Source organism: Strigops habroptila, chromosome 5 (assembly GCF_004027225.2).
Source record: "Strigops habroptila isolate Jane chromosome 5, bStrHab1.2.pri, whole genome shotgun sequence".
In the NCBI taxonomy this organism is placed as follows: domain Eukaryota; kingdom Metazoa; phylum Chordata; class Aves; order Psittaciformes; family Psittacidae; genus Strigops; species Strigops habroptila.
This window is the reverse complement of record NC_044281.2, coordinates 36,625,509-36,649,229: the sequence shown is the minus strand read 5'-3', so window position 1 is coordinate 36,649,229 and position 23,721 is coordinate 36,625,509. Positions and strand designations below refer to the sequence as shown.

General features: G+C 36.6%; 1 protein-coding gene and 1 long non-coding RNA gene across 2 annotated transcripts in view; one reads left to right on the top strand and one right to left on the bottom strand.

The window, feature by feature from the left end:
* MYPN (myopalladin) overlaps positions 1-21,827 on the bottom strand; it is a 48,338-nt gene extending 26,511 nt beyond the window's left edge. The window contains exons 1-9 of the mRNA XM_030487093.1: positions 20,896-21,827; positions 10,473-10,648; positions 9,300-9,351; positions 7,028-7,175; positions 5,427-5,498; positions 5,078-5,219; positions 4,096-4,119; positions 1,946-2,062; positions 837-1,206 (exon numbers count right to left, since the gene is read on the bottom strand). Coding sequence (XP_030342953.1) covers positions 837-1,206; positions 1,946-2,062; positions 4,096-4,119; positions 5,078-5,219; positions 5,427-5,498; positions 7,028-7,175; positions 9,300-9,351; positions 10,473-10,648; positions 20,896-21,806 — 2,012 coding nt within the window. The 5' untranslated portion in view covers positions 21,807-21,827. The remainder of the gene's footprint in view (positions 1-836; positions 1,207-1,945; positions 2,063-4,095; positions 4,120-5,077; positions 5,220-5,426; positions 5,499-7,027; positions 7,176-9,299; positions 9,352-10,472; positions 10,649-20,895) is intronic.
* On the top strand, positions 964-11,860 carry LOC115608360. The gene is made up of 3 exons (XR_004389914.1): positions 964-1,083; positions 7,957-8,119; positions 10,494-11,860. It is a non-coding gene; the product is annotated as an uncharacterized LOC115608360 (long non-coding RNA).
* Positions 21,828-23,721: the final 1,894 nt, after the last annotated feature.

Here is a 23,721-nt window from a genome sequence, read left to right as displayed (position 1 = left end):
AAAACACTTCTCCAAGTTCTTCCTGTGCTGCATGGCATGTAAGTTCTGGCTTGTAATGTTTATGGTATGAAATTACATCTCTGCTTAAGAGTACCAATTAATTACTTTACAAAGTCCTTCCTGAGCCTTAAGGAAGAAATGAAATTAAGGACTGTGCATGCTTTTTGTTAAACTAGATTTGGGAGGTTCCAAAAATGCTAAAAAGGTATTTCTTAATAAACTGCAGTGTGAATTCCATAAATTGTCCTATAAGAAAACTGCACTACTTAAAATTTCCCCTTGAGCTCACAGTGCACTAATCACGCAGGGCTTTTTAGATCAAGGGTTTTCACATTATCAAACATTTCCAAGTATTTATCTGTTTTAGGAGGAGATTATGTTTGTGAGACATGAAAGTCATGAGGTCTTGGGGTCTACAGTTGCTAGATAGCTGCTACCCCATACTATGTGTAAGACTGAATATGTCTGGTCGTGGCAAAATTGCATACCCAGAATTGAGTGAGATATATTTGAAAAAACTGCTTTTATTTTGCCTGAATAAAATCAGTGCTGTCCATCTTTTGTTTGCAGCAGAAAACCTTGTGGAATTAAATAAAATTGCAAAGGGAAAACATTTCTCTTTTAAAATTGGAGAACAGTTTTCACAAGAGTGATATACAGAAAAAATTATCTAGCTCAGTTTTCTATGCTCTATGTTTTTAAGGCCAGCACCAAGTGATAGTGACTGTCTTTTTGTTCTGCATTTGATTTTTTTGCTCTAGTGCAATAGTGTGGTGTTCTATGAATACTGAACAATATCAGTGATGCACTTGAGACTTAGAATCCCCTTTACTTACAGCTTTGGTTTAGCCAGTACGGGGGGGGGTTCCTTGGATGGCGATGTTGGCTCTGGTATTTTCATTGGCTGTCCATTTATCGTCTCTTGGAAATAGTTGGGTCTGTTTTGGTTTGTAGCGCCAGGTCCATTCTCTGATGGTGATTCACTTCCTTTATCATCTTCAGGCAGCTTGAAGTGCACCCGGAGACCTATCTTGGAACTCGATCTGGGTTCATTGTGGTTCACAAGAACACCTTCAAGTTTAGGTTTTGGGGTTTGATTTACTACACGATGGGAAGGAGTACATGGAGGAGGTTGATGTTCAGCAGCAATTAAGTTGATTGAGCTCATTGTGTGAAGGGTAGCAGCATTACTACTGTCTTCAGATGCTGAAATAGCAAATATCAAACTTTTGGTGATATGTAAAACCCATAAATTATAGTGAAATGAAATCACAAAAGTTACAGTTAAAACTCACTCTGATGTTCTTCCAGCTGTTGGACCGAGTTGTTTCACCTATTTGTTTAGCAACAAGTTCCCTTAACAAAGGAATATTATAAAGGTGGGGGAAAAAGAGGCACAGTTCTAATTTGGAGTGTCAAGCAGTGGTCTTCAGACATGTCTCCTGTGAATTCCACTAGCACCTTTGAAATACAAACTTTCTTCTCAGAGAATTCTCTCACTTTTTAGTCATGAAAAACACTGCCAGAAGTTGAGCTGAATTGGAGTCAACACACACTGTTCTTTTTTATATACTGTACTTTGCTCACTTAAATGCATAGTGCCTTGGCAGCTTAAATCATGTAGGCAGTATGAAAGAATCTGTCTTGACGTTTCCTCCTTTGGGCTCTGCACCAAAGGGTTACTGAAGCAGCTATCTAGACAATCCACAGAGATTCCAAAAATGGCTATTGCCCTAATCTTGAGGTCAGCAAGAGCTGTGCTTTTGGGAGGGCTGTGTGTGATTCATTCCCTAATGTTCCTTGTTCCTTCACATTTCTAATTGGGGAAGGGCACTTGGAAAAGGCATAGCAATCTCTATGTACAATAAGCAGCCTGGACTGCACAGGGCAGCAGCCTGCTCTGCTTACATTTATTAGCAAGCAAAAGACTAAAACAAACTCTTACCTTTGACAGTTAGATGAGCTATACTAGATACTGTGCCATATTTATTGCTTGCAGTACAGGTAAAACTGCCAGAATCTTCTGAAAATACTTCAGCGATAACAAGAGTACAAATTTCCTCTGCAGAGCATCAGAACAGTATTATTACTTCAAGTGAACATGCATTGAACAAACTCACAAAGCCTTGACTACCCTTGGGGACATTTTCTTAAGTTTTCCACCTTGCATAGTTTGGTTTTAGTTTCATCATCAATTTTGGCAGCCTTTGTTGTGCAGCAGCTGTTATCAGCATTGTCCATAGCAACTGGTACCCTCTGTGCTCCAGCATGCCCAACAAAAGTGAAGAACAGGTGTCAGCAGTGTTTGGAAGACATTAGAAAATGTTTTCCTAACCACATGAAGTACAGACTTTCTCTCTGAAGAACTTAAAATTTAATTTGGAGAAATACAGTGTACTCTATATTCACAACTCACTAAAATATATGTATTTTCACCTCTTTGCAAATTGAAACATTAGTTATAATTAACTGGGAACAATTCAAGTGGAGTCACCCTGTAAGCTGAAGAAATACAAAACATATACGAATAGGCTGGCAGTTTCCAAAAGTACCAGTGCAGATTTGCAGGTAGAGGGGATTGTGCTAATTGTGCTTCTAGAAAGTTGCATTTTCACTTCTTTGTGAAGAAGATTAATGGGCACCAAAAATGTGCTAGCAAAATTGTACTAGAAAAAATTAAATTCCATCTTGAAAAGTCAGTCTGGGGCTACAATATTGCTATCTGACCAGGATTCGACATGTCTGGGCAGCAATACCAGCTAATAATTACTTGCGGTGATGGGATTTTAAATCTTTTGTTTGATTGGGTAGCTGGGATGGGGAGAAAGAATAGCATCGAAAGTGTATTGAAATGTGGGCTGATAGCATTTCTTCAGCTAGTCAGTGACCGTTTTGCTACCATTTTGCAAGAAACTTTCCTAAAACCCTACAGGATTAATATCTTACGAGTATTTCTGTGGAAGACCGTACCACGCATAAGCTCGATTGTTTCATGTCATCACTGAGGAAAATCTAGTAGCAACCAAGAGGTTATTTGCTAACAAGTATAGGAGAATAATAGTTTATTATAGCACTAGGATTATAGAACTAGTTTAAGGTATTATAGTATCTAGTTTATATACTTGGATTTGCCAACCACTGCATGCATGGAAATACAGATTCCTTCTGAATCAGCAGCAGGTGATGAGGCAGTGACAACTGCACCTAACTGATCACCCTCTAAAAACTGCTTCACATTACTCAGCAGTGATGCCACTGGACAGTAAAGGAACAGCATTGGTAGGTTCTGGTAGAAGCTCCATTTATTCATTCCTAGGTCTCGGAGAGAGACATTGCAGAGAGAGGAAGTTTCATTCAAGACATTTTTGGGGGTAAAAATCTTTTAATAGAGTAAGGAGAAGAGTTACAGAAGTTTATATTCCACAGGAATTAATAATCATTTGGTAATTTTCTGTCTTAAAAGGGGCAGCTTTACATTTTGAATAGTGAAAATCATAATGGGGAGAGTGATTGTAAAAGGGAGAGTAGTAAAAATCTGTAAAGCTCCTTTGCTCAAAATATGCAGAGTAGCCTACATGCTGCTCTGTTCCATGAAATTAGCAAGTCCAGCCACTTTTATAGGATTTGCTGATATCAGGGGTGGAACACCTGATGTGATACTCTCATATTACGCTAGTAGAGAGCAAAGGGAATGGCTGACATGGCTAAATGTCTTATGCAATGTTCCCTAACTGGTAAACTAGATAAAAATAGCTCAGTCCTACATCATTTGGTGTACTTATGAACCTCAGATATACAGGGGACCCTCATCCATTAATTTTGTAAATCTTTAGCTCATAAGGTGGCAACATTTAGGTTCTAAGTTAGAACTGGGTCAAAGCAGAATGGAAATACTATTTTCTTCAAAAATGATAGAATTAATTCAAATTACATGTTTATGGAACAGTCTAGAATGACATGCGTCTTACAAGTAGCTATAGAATGTGGGAGAAAGAAGAACTTAACGTTAAATTATGGAGTTTAATTAGTATTTTGTGAAGTTAAATTACCACATTTGTAAAATCAAAAAAGTATGAGCTTTTTGATGATCCTCACCTGGTTCAGCCATAGATCTTGGTTCTAAAGAGAAGAAGAGCGGAATTAGTAGATTGAATTACTACTTCCTTTTGCCAATAATTTTTCTTTTTCTTAAGCACTAAATACAAAACTTGATCTTCTCAATATGATGGAATACTCCTTTTGATGAAATTTTCTGTTTAAGGGGTGGTGGAGGCAGCCAGGCCTTGTACTCAAATGTATGTCAAATCCACTGAACAATATGAACACTTGTGAACATTTTTGAGAATTTATGAATAGGAAATAAATTCTGCAAGCAGTTGGGTTGGGTTTTTTTTTGCAGTCTTAGTACTACTTTTTTGTGTCTTGAAGGCAATTTCTGAAACTATTACACTATGAAAACAAGGTATGATAAAACATTTTTTCCTTTATGTTTAATTTTTTGTGGTATTTAAGGAATTTCTATTGAGTTTTAGCAATTTTAGCATGCCAGTGACTTCTGAGAAAACCGCAGATTTTTTGACTACATTTGAAAATTAAAGTAGAAGTATATGTTTACAACCTAACATCTACCATGTGCACATACATATGTAAGCGTGCTAACGTGTACATCAGGTTACTTTTTTGTGGATAAAGAAGCAATCCACTGCCCATAAGCTCTATTGTAATAGCACTTAACTATAAGATGAGGGATTTATGGGCAATGGAGCTTTACATAAATGGTGCAAAACCAAAAACAAACACTAAAGTAAGTCTGGATTAGGAAAGGACATTGAAGTGGCAAAGGGATCAAAGCAGAAGGCAGAACAACTCAGTAGTTTGGGGAATCTCAGACAAATACTACCTGTGAGTATGCTGTTTAATTCATCCACAGTTTTGGCTTCTGGAACCCAGATATATTTCCATAATATGGCTTATATAGTTCTTACCATTGCAATAAGAAATTCAGAGTGTTGCTATTAGCAGTTTCATTGCTTGCCTGTATTTTATTAGACACAGTATTTCCACACAAGAAACGTACTTTTCTGTAATATCCTAAAATCTGGAGAATCTTCTATCAGTGTTCCTTCTCTATACCATTCAACTTTTGGGGAAGGAGCTCCTTTCACCCGACATTCAAAGACCACAAGCTGCCCCTCAGAAGCTGAAATATCCTGTAACATCTAATAGAGAAAATGAATAGACAATCAGTAAATGTCTTATTGGTCTGGAAGCAATACTGATTTCAGTAAGATTTCATAAAGCCACTTAATCCTTGAATGGCTTAAGAAATGCATAATTCCTTTTTTTATCTTTGTTAGAAAAATTTAATTACCTCTCAATACAATTAATTGGCCTCTAGTTTTCAAATATGTCATAGAACAAATTACCTTTGTAAATACAGGAGCAGCAATTATAGGTCTTCCATCCAGTCCCTGCAAATAGTTAGTGGGGCTTTGAGCCTGCAGATTGCAAAACATCATATGATGATATTTAGGTGTGCAGTGGTTATTTTTCCATATACAGAAGAAAAATGCTTTTGGAATGACACAAAAGAGATTCTGGTGGGTGAAGTCTAAAGCAAAATATTTAATGCAGTGAGAAAAAGTTGCTCTGTTGTAGGCAACTGCTAGTGATCTTCCTCAGCAGGTTACTGCCTGAGTAACAATGCTCTTATTGCCTTATTGAGTTAGTCATGACAAGGAAAACTTCACTGCAGCGTAACATCTTTCCTTAATACTTCACTAAGGCACATCTATGTAGGCTGCTTGGTGATAGTCTCCTTTTAAAACCTCTTATTTACAAAATATCTGTGAATGTTAATAAGGAAAAGTTAAGTCAAGTCATGTGTGTGACTGGTACTGTAATTCTCCTTTGCCAAAACCAAATAATTTCAGAGGTGGAATATGGCCCTATTGATCCTACTCAGTGAAATCAGAATGAAATTATTCTCCTCCTGGAAAACTTCCTTATATGACTTGATTAATAGAGTTTTCCATTTTAGTGAAATAGAATCTGCCCCAGAACAGCAGAATTAGTGCTTCAGTATCTCAGGAAACATAGCCAAGTTCTACAGATGGTGTCTTATATGCCAACAAAATTAAAAGTGGTAATTTTTGAGATAACCACCACTCTAGACTTGGGCAACCTCTGTCAAAATGGCATAATGTTGCTAAGGCTTAGTTCTGTTCTCTTTGTAGTCAAAAATAAATGTGCTTTGCTTCACCTATTCAGTATCTGTTTACTGGTCGCCACCTAATTCTAGGCTGTAAACATTGAAAAGGCAGTGTAAAGTGCCTCAGTTTTATTTTTGAGAAGATACGGCTCTTCTTTCCATTAGGAAAGAATGCACAGTTATGAATATTCTGATAGTTTGCAGCAAAAACGACTCGAAATACATGCTAACATTAATTAGAAACTCTTTGATACGGATACTAAAATGTTACGTGTAAATAAGCATATCTACATATAAAGTAAACATAGTAGGGAAATCATTCTGCTTAAAATAAGTTTCATTGAAAGAAAATTATTTCAAGTGGGTTCTTGAAAGAGGTAGAGAGGGAGAGGAAAAAGTTATACGCTGCTGCTATTGACAGTGAACGGGTCAGTCTGCAATGAGAAGAGGCCAGTGAGCCAAGTTTCACATCGCAGTGCCCTTCATGGCATGCAGTCTCTGACCTGCTGGAGTGCACACAGATTGCCACCACTGGCTGAGCTAGCAGCAGCTGCTCCTTCTGCTCATTGCTGCAGAGATGCCTGTAACCTGGGGATGAAAGGTTCCCTTCCCTGTGCCAGGTGCTAAAGGTTAGCTAGTAGGCAGAACATCTCTTCTGTGTACGCAACTACTGTATGGCAGTAAGGTTCAAAGCTGAAGTTCATCAGCAAAGCAAAAACTAGAAAATTTGTGGGTTCTGAGTCACAAACTGTAGAAGAAACACCTTTTTAAGAGCTTGCTTTTGATCCTTGAAATTCACCATATTGTCTCCCCTACCTGATTAACTGGTGTTGACACAGGCTGGACAGGTACAGACACAGGCTGAGCCACAGCAGATGGTGCCTTGGAGGTCTCTAGGTGCTTTGTTGCAGTTCTAACAGCAGGAGATGCTGCATTCAAGAAGGTGTCAGCTGGCTTTGGTTTGCTGTGGAATATTAACCAAAAACAAATTCTCTAATTGAAAACTAAAACTATGTGTGTCCCCCTTAGTTATGTCTGTCCCAGTTACATGTCAACCCCAGCTTCATTTCTGGGATTGAATTCCAATTGATCTAAACTGATATGTACTCCTAGGTAAACTGTATTTTATAAGAATCAGGCTGCATATCTTGCCACTCTAATCTCTCATACTTAGTTCAGTTACACCAATTATAATAAATGGCCTGGAATAACTCAATTGTGGCTTGAAAGCTACTGTTACCAGCTCTGAGCAGCATGAGAGAGCAGTGCTAGTTTCTCAGAGGACAGTGCTAGTTTCTCTTGCACTACTCCCTGAACTTCTATGAAGATTTGGGCCTATAAGGTAATGAAAATACCACGGTCTACTAGGATACAGATTCAGTAATTTACTGCTGAAATATAAAAGAAGACAGATATGTTTTCTGACCAACATATCATGCAATTTTGGTAGTGTACAGGTTGTCACGTCTTCACTTCTTCTAGGTAGTTTCTATAAGGAAGTAAAAGAGTTGATCCTATTTTTTTTACTGCTAAGTGAAATAATGCAGACAGTGAAGAGATGAAAAACTTTTTATTCAGTTTGAGCACTGACTGCTTTGGAATGTACCACAGGTCCCTGCAGGAAAGCCATCCTTGAAACCAGAGGAAGCCTTACTCAGAACATACAGTTATGGTGATCATCGATTTCTCTTTTAAATTATGAAATTTTTTGCACCTGTTCTTATATTGATTCCCTTTAATTACAGGTGTTCAGATTCATGTGACGACAGCTGGAAGCTAAGCAAATATAAAGACACTCGATTTATACCCAGAACTGATATTTCATAATTCTACCATTTGCGGACATCCTGCTACAATGTCAGAGCAGCATTCTTTTTTACCCTAAGAATTACTTCACGATTTAATGAGGTAAGCAACTTAAAGATGTCATCAAGTGATCAGGATCATAGTCAACATTACATTAACACCTAATGAGATGAATAATAAGAAGAAACGTTATGCCAGAGACACTTGGAAAAGTCTGAGCTAAAACTATGGAAACCTTAGCAATTCATCCAAAAACCTTTGAGATCTTCTTGATCTCAAGTTTTACATTAAACTCTTACATTTATCAAAGTCCATAAACCAATACAATCTGGAGTATTTTATTACTCTGAAGTAAAAATCACCTAAGACAGGATTTGCTGCCAGCCTGAGGCCTTCAGCCAAACACACTGCAGTGCTTTGTATTTACATTTTAAAAGAAAATGGCATTTGTAATGAGTATAACCCTCATTAATAAATAATGGAAAAAAACAGGGTGCAAGTCTATTCAATTAAAATTTACTTTTTATAAAGCACTGGTTCCTTTTGAGGTTGAATTAGTGCATACAAAGGAATTCAAAATAAAAGACTGATTATTTTAGTTTTCAACCAGACTGACTTCCTTTGAGTTCACAGAAAGACTTTGATTCTGAAAGATTGGATCAGGTTCTAAATGCACAGGGAATGGATTTCATTTAGGAAAAACATAATTACTTCCCAGGTTTTAGATTACATCTGACACCTTTTCTTTATTTTTATAATTAACTGGTCTTTTATGCCATCATTTCAGTGTGCATTAGTTCATATCTATTAATTTCCTTATCTTAAATCTAAATAATGCATGTATAGCCATCTTGTGCCAAAAACTTCATGATATACCGCACTTTCATGTAAGAAATCTTACTTTCAAGTTGGACACCTAAATCAGCGTTTAAGATGGGTCTTAATCTTAAAATGCCATCAAATGGCATCTGGTTTAGTACATTAATTTTACTAGTTTAATCTTTCAGGTAACATATTTCTCCTTATGTTTATATTTAATATTAAAGTTTCAATTCTTAAGCTAAAGTTGAAGATGCACAAGCAAATGTGTAGTTGTTCCATACTATTTTGAAGCAAACAAGCAAACACACAAACAAAACACAACCCAAACAATCCAAGTAAATCCCAAACAGAAGCCTAATGTGTTGGAAGTTGCAAAATATTAATGGAAACTGAAATGTCTATGCTTGTGGGATTTTTAAATCATAAGAGATATGGAAGATGTAATTGATTTTCAACTTACTGATCCATTTCGTCTTTGATTATTTCACCTTCAGAGTCAGAAGAAGAGACTCCTGTGAAAAAGAAAAAAACCCAAACTGTTAGCAGAGGGGTTTTGGGAGAAGTTTGTCTAGGAATGATACAAACCTTTATTCATATTTCCTCTAGCACATTCTAAGGGTATATGTTATAAAGCTAAGCCAAAACAAAAGATCACATTGCAGTGGAAATGAACCAACATTGCATACTGTGCAAGATGCAGAACTGCTATTGACATAAGGCAAATTTGGGATAAAGTGTGACTGAAATGAGGAAAACAGCATCCAAGAGTGAATGCATACCTGGGTCTCCCCAAGTTCTCTTTAAAATGACACCAGTAGGTTTTAGTCTGTAATTTTTGTTGTGAATCATATAAGACCTTTTTTTTTTCTCTACTGGCTAAAAAAAAAAACTTGGGGGGAGGGGAACATAGCTATTGCAATGAAACTAGTGCCTTGTAGCACAGTTTGGAGAAGATACTAGCTCAGTTTACTAACAGCTGTCTTACTGAGACATTTTACACTTCTGATTCAGCTTTCACTGCATTTGGAATTTGCATTTTCTCTGCCGTTCCTGCCAGTGAGCATCTCCATCAGCCATGGCTTCCATCCAACATCCTCTGAGGTAGGTAAAAGAAGGCCTTGGCCCCAGTCTCGAGAACTAGTAAATCCCCGCCAAGCACAGACATTTATAGCATCTATTGTGCAAATAAAATATCAAATTGCTGGCATATTTATTTTGGTTACAAGGTCCCAATAATAAGTTATGATGAAGCTATGCTATATTTAATTTGGAATAATGACTGTAGGGAAAAGATATTAGAAAGAATTAGATACAAATTTAAATTTTTATCTTTCTGTAGCAGATGACAACCAAAAAAATATAAGGTGAATATTTCTAGACTTTAATCTTTCAGTGAGATATAGAAAGTCTCTGGGAAACAACACAATAAAATTACATGTAAAGGGCAGTCACTTATCTGAAGGTTATTTTACAAAGAAATAATAAATATGTTAATAATGATGAAGTGTTGACTCCCTGCTGTGTATTTTTTGTGACAAATCTATTTACACGGTTAACATACAAAATACATAATTATATCTTAATCCTGTATGGTCAATTTAAACAATAATTTCTGCAACAATTCTATCATTACCTTCTATGTAAATCTCTGCAGAGGTAGAGTCTGTTCCATAGATGTTTGAAGCAAAGCACGAGTAACGTCCTGTATCCTCCTCAAAAGCTTCAACAATAACCAATGAGTGTTGGTCACCTGTCTGGATAATTTGAATGTCTGGTGAGTTTTCAAGCTCCTTCCCTTCACAGTACCACCTGCAAGGCAAAATACACTGTTTATCAATGCAATCAACTTGACAAATATAATGACATTCTTCAAAGTCTTTCTGATGATAAAAGGAGTGGGTGTTAGTCTGAAGATTCTGACAGAGTATTGCGGGTAAGTGTAGAATCAATAGTCACAGGAATAAAATATTTATTTTTTTCATAATATTCAATACAGTAAATAATAGAGCTCCTTTCTTTGCAGTATTTAAACATACTAAGAAACTAATGTATATAAGCGATTCTAGCACATGTTTTTCTTGATACACAGATTTCAATAGTAGAGTAGAAGAGCTCTGAATTTGGAATGCTGTCAATTCAGCTCTGAATTTCTCTTGATTCAGATCTGTGTTGTGGCTTAAACTGTAGGAAAATGAAAAACACACCTAAGTAAACAATTCCCCTCAAACTTGTGATTCCAAAGTTCACGTTCATTCAGAATGTGACTGAAATTTACTATAATATTGTTCTCTGTTTTATCATATATTTAAAACAATCTGCTTTTTATAAAAGATGGCATAAGTGTATTACAAGGAAAGAGAAGTGATTTATTACAATATAGAGGCATTTCCTTACAAGGACATGGGCAGTGATACAGCTGGACCTTGAATTCTTTTCTGCATCATACTGCTGTATTTCTCTCTTAAACTCAGCTATACATCCAAGAACATACTCAGCCCTTTAGAGACGTCATGCTTTCATCTAAGGCATTCCTATGTGCCTTAGTGTTCAGAAGGGTTATTTCAGTAGAAAATGCAGGAATCCAAGCAAAAGTAAAACCAGCACCTAAAAAGCACCAAATGACAGTAACCATCACTCAATCTGAGAGCTAGTAACAGAGGAGAGCAGGCCTGATTTATTGCTATTGCTTGTTAATATGAAGACAGAACAGAAAAAGAAAAAGCAGATGGGTTTGCAGAACCAGATTAAAATTTAATAAGACGATCTAGGTTTTATAGAGAAGCTGTAGTACTATGCCTAGGGATCCAGAGTTAAATGTTTAGGATAATACTCAGAAATAGCTGTATGTTTTTTTGATAATTAACTGAATTTGAAGAACCAAACTAAGGTGCTTTTGTGTTTTTACTATAACCTTTCTCATAAGCATAGATAGATATAAAACTTCACAAAAATATTTGTATTTTCTGTTTACTGCTGCTTTCTTAACTACATATGGTTGATTAATGCATCTTGTGCATTGTGGGTGGGAACTGTCACACTGACATTTTTTATTTAATTGACTTTTGAAAATGTATAATTGTTTCATCCATCTTTATATTGTAGCTTGGTAAAAGTACCTGCCAGCTTCTGAGTGCATACAAATGCTATCAACGCAATGGCAAATGTATTTACTATTATGTATCACACAAAATAAGATTAGTTGTGAAAGGGATAAAAAGACATTTTTGAGTAATAAATTATAATAATTCATATTTTGTGGCTCATACTACAAGGTGCTTCACTACATTTCCATCTCAGATAATTTAGAAAAACATTAATAAATAAATTTTTTTAACCATTCAGTTGAATTCACTTCTTGGAAGCACAACTGTTTATAAAAGTTTGTGCTACAAATTGCACATGAAGAAAAGCCCAAATTAATATCTTAGAAGGAAAAAAAAAAAAATCTATAAGACAGTCCACACCAATGAAAAACCAGAATTCGATAGAAGTGCAATGTAGAATTGAAAAAAGAGCCTCAAAGAGACTGTGAGGTATGAAGGAGTACGAATCTAGAATTTAAATGCTGATTACATAGCTAAGAAGTAAACCATGCACTATTTGTGCACCATCAGTCCTAGCCATCCAACATGGCTTTCTTAAAGTAGACAGGGTATTCCCCAGTCCGCTTTGAGTTGCACACTAGTGTAATCTGTAGCTGTACAGTCAACTGACTTGAATATACAGCTTGGAAAGTGTACAGATCTGCCTGTTACTGGGGGAGACTCCTGCGCTATAGAATGAATCATGCTGCTTAACACAATTTCCCCTTTTAGAAATGCAAACCTTTGTAGCTAGAAAGCTAGAACTTGGTTCATGTCTACATCTGCTTGCTTATCCTCTTTTACAAGCCTCCATTGTAACAAGAATTGAAAATGTGTCTGAGAAAATGACTTTTATAAATTTAACATTTCTGATTGCAACAGACAGTCATTTAGTAAATATCATCGTGTTAAAAGAGGATGCCAGTAGGGTGTAAAATGTCCTAGCTCTCTTCCCTGACATTTCACAGCTAAGTACAGTTTACTAAAATATATCCACATCCTTCTTGCAGGGTTTTACCAGTGAGAAACTGGCATTGCTTTATGTGGAGAACTTCAGCCAAAGTCACTAATTTCTCTTCCATTTGAGCCTTTGGGATCTGATAGACCAGCTTTTTCAGATCTGGCAGCAGTACTTTAAAATGCTAAAATCCTGATGCTGACTTCTTTGCTGGAGGTTTCTCACTCTGAAGCGAGGATGGCAGGTTCAAATGTGTTCCCAGGCCCAGCTGCCCCAGTCTTGGTCTAATGAAAATGAGTTTGCACCAGGACACTGGGTATGTGAATTTCAGGTAACTGAACTACGCAAATTCTCCTATATATCACTCTTGGTAAATGTTAACAACCATAAAAGAAGGGACTGGACAGTCAGGAAGCTACAGATGCATTTAAATTGCCGCAAGTGCTTGCTTGAACTCAGTGTGAGCCTCAACATCAAGTGTATTCCTCTGTCCCTTTGAAGTTTGACATTTGCTAGGTTTTCTACCACTCTGGTGGGCAAAAATGAGATGGTCCAGGGTACTTTCTGTCAGTGGACAATCTGCCTAGGACAACACTTCAGGATAGCTTTCAGCAGCCATTCATGCTGCTTCTCAAACCTCAATGGAACTTGTTTAAGGTGCTTCACAACACAATTGTAAACAGTGTTTTGGACACTAAGCAAACCTATACAACATGCAACACCTTTGGAAATTTAAGAAATAGCTATCATCATACAAAAGGGAGTAATAACAGCACATACCCAAGGATGCCAGGTGAGCTAGCACATGTAAAAAGATAAATAAGAACTTACTGGGTGTTCTGGCTCAGACTACAAGTCCACCTAACCCAGTATGCTGACTTGACAGTGGCCAAAAGCAGACACTTATGGAAGAGTATAAAAATGGAGCAAATATATTCATATGTATGTATGTATATTCATATATTTCTCCAGAGTATCTAACCATTCTCTTTTATCTTTTTTATCTTTGTATCTTTATATCTTGTATCTTTATCTTTTATCTACCATTCTCTATCTTTTTTAGAAGGTATGAAGCAGCACTTAAGAATAATTTTTAAAAGGTGAAATCAGTGGTCTTAAAATTATTATTTGCAAACTACCTCTTTTTTAAAGGATTTCACTATCACAGTACCATTATTTTCTAGTAGATTGCATGAATCTTCATTAACATTTAGCTTGCAAATCCTGCTTTTTGTCATCTTTATTTTGAAAGAATTGTTTTACACTTCTGTTTAAAATACATTTCCTTTAAAAATAATGATCCTTCCAGCTTCTAATTGAGCTATAGTGTTCATATTCCATTATAGTCCAGCCAGGAACCTTTCAGATTCTCTAATACAAACCTCTTCAGATGGAAGAGCAACATCTATTTTAGACTTTGCCCACAATGACTTGCCCAAACCTGGTATTTTCCCCCACTAATAATTAGATACAGTGGAGCTTTTTTGACTGGCTCCACAGAAGTGCATATCACATTTACTTTTCTGTACAGTGTTGTCCTTATAAGCATGTAGATACAGATACCATAGCTAGTAGTTGGGTCCTTGGAAACCAGAACAGAAACATCTAGTGCCTGGGATAAAGGAACAACTCTACCACGAGTAAGTAGAGGAAATGTTTAGCAGTCCCAATGGAGAAGTATGGAAATGTGCATTACAGGACTGACTGAAAATGTCCTTTGAAATTGATTAGTGCCAGTTTTAAATTCCAGACCAGGAAATTACATAGGATTCCTGTAATCTCAAAGGAGATTTTTTTTTTTTTTTAATTCTGTGTACAATATGGTTTATTCTTCTGTTGCTTTCAAGATTTGCAATTGGTGATAATTGAAAATGGTCACATTTTCAGGAGAGAAGTTGTATGACTACAAGCACAAATTTGGTATGTGAATGTACAAGTTGCTTTTAGGTGTCTAGTACATATAGGCAACTTTGTACTTTGGGAGGTGAGTCATGGGACTTACTCATGTCTTTTTATATACCTACCACATGCCTCCTTCTTATAATGCAGCCTTGGTTTAGCATGTTAGCTTTAGCGGATATGAAAAACTATTCAAGAGAATACCTATGTTCTAGAATTTTATCTCGTTTTCAGCAGCACCTTTTCAGAACATTAACTTGTATAGTACAGTGGTATTCTATTTTTGTGTTCACTCAAATGTGGCTCCTCACTCAAGTGACACATAAAGCAAAACACATTACGCAGAATGCTGTGATACAATCACTGTTAAGATAAAATAACTCTTTGTATTACTACTGATCATCTTTTCCAATTAACCTTTGTGTGTCTTTGTGTGAAGATAAGTCTGTATTGCATGCCTATGTGAGGCACAATTCTAATTTCCTATAAGCAAGTTAAAAACACCATGTAAGCTATTTATTCCAATTATTTTAGTAGTATGTCAGTAGTATATTCCTTTAGTAGACTCAAACAGACAGTGGAGCAGGATTGAATTAATTCTTTTTCTTTACAGTTATTTTTTACTTCGACTAGTTCAAAATTTGCAACAGAAGTGATTTAATAATTCAGGAATAAACTTCTGTTTCAAACATTTGTTTAGTTCTTATATGCAGTGCATTCTTTAGTCACTATTTTCATCATAAAGTTATTTTGAGATTAAGCTGAGAAAAAGAACATTCTCCATGTATGTTATCTCTTTGAAATGCTTATAAACGAAAAACAATTCTCTTTTATGAAATTAAGCTTTATGTAAATCTTTGGCATGGCCACTCTTTGCTTATTAACATTTTATTTTATTCTTACCATCCAAATGTTGTACGTGTTAGCAATGAAATGTCAGTTCCAAGGGGAGTTCTGACATTGAGATACGTGGCATGACTGAAGTAGCAATGCTCTCTGTCACTGACATTTCATTCCTGCCATGAATTGTAATGATAGCTTCATCATACAAGGCAGGTTCACATTAAGCACAAGCAGTGTCATCCGCTGTGCCAAATTCATCCTAGGTCTTAATCCATTGACTTGACTGGAGTTCCATGTAAGAGAAGTTGGGCTCTCTAGGCTTTGAGCACTAAGGCAGATAAATGTTTTCATTTGGCAGCCAGGAAGAAAAAATCTTAATCAATCTTACGTGGCTTCAGAGTCTCTAAATATCTGTGATTAGTTGCAGCTCCAGTCTCCTTAAACAACACAGGACTAAAATGCACTTTTTAAGCTTTGTATGCCTATGTTAAAGAATGTTTTCATGGAAACCTTATGACATACAGCCTGTTTTTAGAACTTCAAATCCTCATGACACTTTCAGGATAGCTGTGTATGCCAAACCATGCAATGTGATTCATAATTAAAATTAACCTAAGAGTGATGTGCCAAACAGTTTGGAAAAATGTAGGCACCTCTGAACTTGAGGGAATAAGGTGTACTCTCCTCACAGAGAAGAGTGAATGTCACACCTATCATTACTCATACAGAAACAAAGCTGTAGAAGGAAGCATGAGAAGGAGGTCATCAAAACCTTTAACAGTTTGGAAATATGAAGAAAAACTTCTCTTAAATGCTTATTTCTGATCTGCAGTATAGTCAAAGTAATAAATCAATAAACATAGTAGTGCTCTTTAATTGTGAGCTAAGGTTTGAGTTAGCTAGAGGCCCATATGCTACAGTGTCAATCGTTGTCACTTCTATGACACTGCATTCAGTCGATGATACTGAAAAATGGGTAACATTAAATTTCTTTCTAGATAGGTGGGCTTAACGAGCTTCCTCTAACATGTGAGTGTGTTACATTAAGGCCGAGTTATCTTAAGAAGCAATTGGACTGGTCTGTCTGTATTCAGCCAAGCAGGATTTAGCTTTCCACATCCATATTCATATTTCAAATCAGTTCCCGGTTTCTTCTCTTGCTCCGCCATCCAATTTTCTGTCCCTCAGTGAACCCTTGTATAGACCAGTTAGTTACCTAACAAGCATGTAGATTATAATGCTGTATCATTGCCAATGATATTTTGACCCTGATCCATCATGAATTAGTTACACCATTTTTATATCATCAGGTTTGTTTTGTTCTGTCTTGCTTTCAAATATGGTATCTGTCCATCATATTTCCAGTCCTTTCCATTCCTGTGATCAGGTTCTTTCTAAATCTCCTGTCTCTAATTTCTCTCTTATAACTCCCATTACATTTGTTTAACCATCAGATTGCTCCTAGTGTTGACTGAGAAACTACATTACAGAGCTTGTTGAATCATGTTCTTGTTTCACAATACTCTGGGTTCCCACAGTACCACTTCTACATTGTGAGTGTATGTATTATGAGCATTATAAGTAACTTAGGATTGACTCCTTTCTGTGGTTAGGAAGTCCATTTTAAGTCAAAGGACATAGGCAAGCATGCACCACCACACGTGGATCCAAAGGATGCTCGTTTATTGAGCTTGGTCATTCAGCTAAGTTGAAGGAAGAAGAAATCATGCCTTAAAGCCGGTCAGCCTTAAGCTTTCTTTCATCAGTTTTGCCAGCTTTGCCAGTTAGTCCTGTCCTGAGACTACTGATTTTTGTACCTCTTTTACTTATCTATTAGAATTCTTCTCTCTTTGCCCAGCTCCACAGATACTGAACCTAACTCATCACAAACCTTGAAAAACTGTTACCCTCAAAGCAAGGTATGCTAATTCTGAGCCCAGTTCTGGGCACAGTTCCACAACTATGGCCAACAAGACGCCTCCTTCATTTTTGAAACTTTGCACAGCAGATCAAAGACACACACTATTCTTTGTGAAAACAAAACCAAAAATGAAACCCTGCATTCTCATGTCTCCATAGTTAATGGAACACATACCCCAAAGTACATTGCATTTTCTGGTTTCCTTTGCTGTAGCACTGACTAAAAAGGCCTTGACCACTGGAAGCACATGAATATTTATCACCCAGGCAGGTGAATTATTTTACACCCTTTCTTAGTGTTACTTGTACACATTGGTGGAGTTGAAAGAATCTTGGATGAACAGGACAAAAGTTGTTAACAAACAAGTATGATCAGGAAACTGTTCAAGCAGCGAACATTCCCAGCTTTCTCCTTAATACAGCACACACATATACACACAAGGAGTATGTATGTGCTGTATAAATCACAACTTATCACCTTGTGATTTATCTTTTATTTGTTAGTTTAAATTGTAAAACTGAAAACTGAGCCCAATCTTTCTCTTGAGCTTGACTGCTTGGGACTGATTTCCCCTATGGGACTTCTTTCTCCCTGTCCCTACTACCTGTGGCCTTGGAGCATGTAAGTTCTGGGCTTCTGTGTTAGCTCCTCTAAGACCCTGATCTGGCTACAAGCACGAGTCAGTAAACCAGCGTTGCATTTCTGTTTGGAGCAGTACTGTGCCTGGCAGCAGTGTATTGTCATTGGAAATGTTTGATGGATACTTATTCTATAAAAGCGTAACAGTTCCTGTACTGACTGTCATTCACATAAGTAGCTTATTTTATTATTTAAAATAAACAAAATCAAATGTTGAAATAGAAATCTCTGTTGAAAAAATTCAGTTTTGTTGGGATAAAAGAAGGCTCAAGTTACAAAGATACCTGTCATCCAATTCTGTGGAATGAAGTGGTCCCTGAATTGGGTGCACAGGCATCCTGGCCATCCCTGGATACTCCATGGGATGAGTCATTGTTCCTAGGTTTTCTGATCTGCCTTTGCGAGGCTTGAGTGACTTTATAGTGTCAGCTTCTAATTCAGATAGCTGTTTAATGCCTAAAATTCGATGGCATGAACACCTTGTCAGTTTTATGTGTGTGTCAATGGCATGGGCATGATGTGCTGTTATAAGGATGGTGTTGTGGCATTCTGGAGAAACACATAAAATTAACACTGTGCACTGTAGTATATGTCTATAAAAAAGCAATTCAGTGTTCACCTTTTCTGAATACAAAGAAAGTCAGATTGAGTTGTGTACAGGTAATATTCTCATAAGAGAATATTATTTCAGTAGTTTTCTTTTTATTATGAACTATGAATGATGATGGATCCTACTGCCATTTTTAATATAAAAATGATTTATCAAGACATGTGCCTGGAGAATTAAGTCTCAAAGACTTTATAAGCAAGAGAAGTCTTCAGAGAGTGTTGCTAATATCTAGGGGATGATGATATTTCCTGTCTGATTTTAGTCAATCCATTTCCCCAAATTTCTGGCTCTGTTTCTGTTTTTATTAATCAGATTCCTCTATGAATTTAAGGGCTGAACACAATACAACAATTATAATGGCAGAAGCTCCACCAAAGGAATGCTTCAAAATTGTTAATTGAAGCAGTGAGTTTAGACATGATGCATAGTAGAAAGCATATTCTTCCCAAACAAGGTATTTCCCCTAGCTTTAGAACAGATTCCTCTTCTACAAACAAATCATTTAGTCCTTTGGAAATTTACCTTCCTGTCATGGACTGCATGGCACTGTGGATCAAGGTCTTGTTAGGGACTGAGAGCCTACATGTTACTACTGAAGGCACCAGTGGGGCAAAATGGTCTGGCAGTCACAGTTCAGGGATCCTGTGAACTGGGTAACTTCTTGTCTTCATGACAAGGCTGTCAATAACAAGAGGATTCATTTGTAGGTCCTTGTTCCTATGTACTTAATGATGCATTGTAAAAGCTTCTTCTTTCTGAAAAATTAGCAGCTGGTGTGCCAGAAATCCAAGGGAGTGGAAGACAAAGATTCTTTACCACAAAAATCTTTGGAGCTTCCATCTTTGGATGTTGAGATTGTTTTCATTTGACGATTGTGCCTATTAGTGCAGTGAGAAAGATGATAAAAGGTGTTGACTGCAGTAGAAGTGGTAGCAGTGCTGTACTCAGCGTTGTCTAAGTATATAAGGAAGACAATAAGCTGACAATTGGAAAAAGTGGACCATCTGTGAAGCTCTGAGTCCTTTAATTAGATGCTGAAGATGCAAATAGTTCTTCTCAATATTTAGAAGACCAACACAGATTTCTAAAATGCCTATAAAAGGATCAGCAACCATCTAGACTAAGGGTGTCTATTTATGATACTTCAGATATTAGGATGCAAGTATGTATAGTATGTCTTTAAAAGATGAATAGAGTTTTCCTTTCTATTGGATTGGTACAGTCCCAGCAAAGGAAATATAATTCCACCACTTTAAATGGGAGGTAAATTTGACTAATGAGCTCTATACGAATAACTTTAGATTTAGAAATGCTGATGAAATCTAAGAATTTTCTAGAAAAACTTACAAGGTACGGTAATCTGTTTCTCATTCCACTGATGTCATTGATTAATAAAGTGCAGCTTTTTCAAATTTCATATCACCTCCAGTAATCTTTGCAAATGTTATTTATTTAACATTCAAAATCCTCATAGATATAAGTGAAGAATAAAGCATCAGAATTAGCAGGCTAGTCACAGAACATGAATCAGTTAATAATGGTGTCTTATACTTGATAAAACAGAAGAATTTTTTCTAAGGTCACAACAGAATCATTGTCAGAATTTGAATTAGAACTGACCTGCTCCTGGTTATTTATATAATACCTTAAATTAACTCCTTTCCTGTCTGATCATGCATGGATTTTTTGGTTTATGGGATCCTGTGTTCACTCATCTCAACCACCTCATGCTGATGTCTGAAGGTATCATGGCCATTCATGTTTTTAGCCAGTTTACACAGTCAATCTTGATTTCCAGAAAGATAACTAACATTTCTCACTAAGGAGTTAGCACTTTGTTTTACTTATGGAAGTACGGTATTTAAAAACAGTTCTTTAAAATTCAAAGAAAGTAATGTGTCCCCAAATATGCTGTCTTAAAATATAAGCAACCTTCTGTATGATTTAAAGAAAGCCATTCGTTTTCTTAATCAATTTTAACAACCAAGATCAAGAGACTTCTGCTACAGAATACTGAAACGTGTGCATGAAAATATCTGCAAAAAGTAAGGCATACACCTACTGTTACAGAAGTACAAAATGACAAGTGCAGAGTATGTTTACCTGACTTCAGGTGCTGGGATCCCTACCACAATGCAGTCCAATTGCACTTTGGTTCCTTCAGGAACTTCCCTGCTCTTCAATTTTTGAGTGAAGTGTGGTGGTTGTCCAATGGGCTCATCAGAATATACAGATGCAGATTCTGACTCTGTTTTTAGCTCTGCATTTGTTAATTGATTGATGGATTCCAAGTTTGCCTCCTGTTGATCATCTGTTTGTTCAAGTGTTTTCTCTGTTTTGTTTTCCAAGTCTTGAGGTACTGGAATGGAAAGCCTTTCTCTGTTTACTGATGTGCTGGATAGGCTAGAGCTACCTTTTTTACTCCTATAGTTTTTGCATGTTCGGGGTCTTATTCTTTCGGAGTTATGAGCTTTGAAAAGTGATGAGAGCTCCTGAATAAAATCTGCAGCCTTGTTTAGGAATTCCTTTTTTGATTCTGATTCAGAAGGGAGGTGGTGTTTCTTTAGATCTTGAGAGCTCCCTTTGGAGCCCTTTGTATTTCTGACATGGTCCTCACAAAAGTTTGAGTGCAGGCCATTGTCTGCTGTTTTCAAAGCTGGAGAATGGGCCATTTGTTTGTGTTTTCCTGCGTTTTTCAGCTGATCTGGGGGATGCTGTGAATGTGCCTGAAGGTCATCCTGTTTAGTTTCCAGTGGATTCTGATCAATAGCTTGTCTTGCAAGGTTTACACTTTCATTTAGTTCTTCTTGGCTCAAAAAGGCAGAGAGATCTGGAAGATCATCTTGGGCAGCTACCTCATCTAGATCACCGGAAGCGTTGCCATAGTGGAAGTTGCGAGAAGCTGTTTCTGATCTGCTTCTTTCAGTCTTCCCTTGATGTTTAGTTTCAGCTAAGTAACTTTCTCTCAGAAGTTGAGATATTGAAGTTGAGGATTCTAAACTGTCGTCTTGCATACTGCCAACAAAAAGGACAAATAGGACCACACCTTATCAATAACAAAGTTTTTGATTGCACACAATTATAGGTTTCTGAAAAGCAGAACACAGCATTTTCAAAGTGCATCTGTGTGCTGAATGTTAACTTGTAAGTATGGCCTTGTTTTAAAGGCCCACTTCTGTATACTGACAGATACTATTGCCTTCAACCAGTAAAATTAATCTTTTATCACTTTCTACTGTTGGTAGCCTTACACAGCTAAAGCAACTGTGGGTGCAGTAGTTTGTGCTTTGTTCCAGCCAAAAATTCAACCACAGAGCTATTAACTAAGTTTCAATGTCAAATCTTTATCATTGCCGACGTGTGTTTCTTAGCTAAGAAACAAGCTCACCAGATAGGCTAAATGCAGGGTATTTCAAGGACTGAAAGTTGTAAGAGAATAACAGTGCTTTTAAATTAAGTAAATTTAGCTTGAAAGACACTGAAGTAGTAAGTAAATGAACCCTCAAAATCACGTGGAAGATGAGAAGAGGAAGAAGAAGGGGGGAGAAGAACAAAAATATTCTATAATGACAATTTTTCATTTAAAATTCTTGAAGATATTGCATTATAGGAAGCAATAATGGTGCTAAATGTTCCATACCTTCTTAAATGAAACATGATTTCTAATAATCTATTCAAAGTAAATAGAGAATTATGTCATTATTTGACATAATTCTCTATAATACGAACATCATTTATACTACAGGCCTTTCAATATCATTATCTTAGGTCATCCTGGTTCTGAAAAAATGTACCACATGAGAAGACAGTACCAGAAAGCCCATACTTAACCTGCATGACTGATAAGCAAAGCTGAAGTATCCCTTCTGATACTTCAGTAAGTACTTCTGCATAATATTCTTCCTTTTATTTACATAATAGAGGGATTCAGACATCGTATTAACACACTCATCTTAATGTGGCTTAAATATGAAGACATAACACAAATACTCTTCACAACCTTTCAGGGCGCCAGTTCCTCACAGGTACTGAAACAAGTGCATGACTATTTACTGGATCTGTCTCCCAAAATATGTAGTGCACAGTATCTCTCTCCTACTTCATTTATGGCCTCGCAAGTCTTGCTGTGATGGTTTCAAATATTTCTAACCCAAGGTGGCTGATTAGTTGCACTGCAGAAGGTTCTATTCCTCTTGTGGCATCAAGAGAAGGGACCATGCATTCCCTTGCCTCAGCCATTTCCATTTATAGCCTTATGTAACAGCTGAAGCTGCCAGAAAAGAGAAGAAAAGTAAAATAGGTATTTCTGCTGTGAAAAAGCTTTCTTCTCTGATAGTGGGACACTTGTCCCTGGAAAAGAGCTGTTAAAAAGCAAATGAGGTGGCAATATATCGTATTGCTGCAGTATTTCTTCCTGCAATGTGAGTGACAGTCCTTCATTATTTACAAAAAGGAAAGCTTCAGTTTAAACCGTTTATATTCTTCTTCAATGAATGAACATAAAGCTATCATATTATGATGTGAATTTTGAGACCTCAACCCTGATGCCTGAGGCATAATTTTTTATATCGAAATTCTGTTTCTTATGTAAATACTTGGCATTTTAGATTTATTGATTTTATTTTGGTAATATAAAATGAGCAAAATCATCAAGACAAGAAAGGCACTCAACCAAAATATTGGTAAGTTTGTGGCTGTACAAAAAAATGACAAATAGAATACCATATAAATTATATGCTTCTAAGCACCCCATCAATTGAATACTTGGCATTAAGTTATCTGGCACAGTGTTTCAGTGAAGCTGTGCCACATAAGAGAACATTGATTTGGGAAGCCCACATGAGATAATGTTGTAAGCTGTTTCATGACTGGACAGAGTGTGTAATTTAACCTCTTAAGAGAACAAAGAGGTCTCCATGAGGCTTGAAG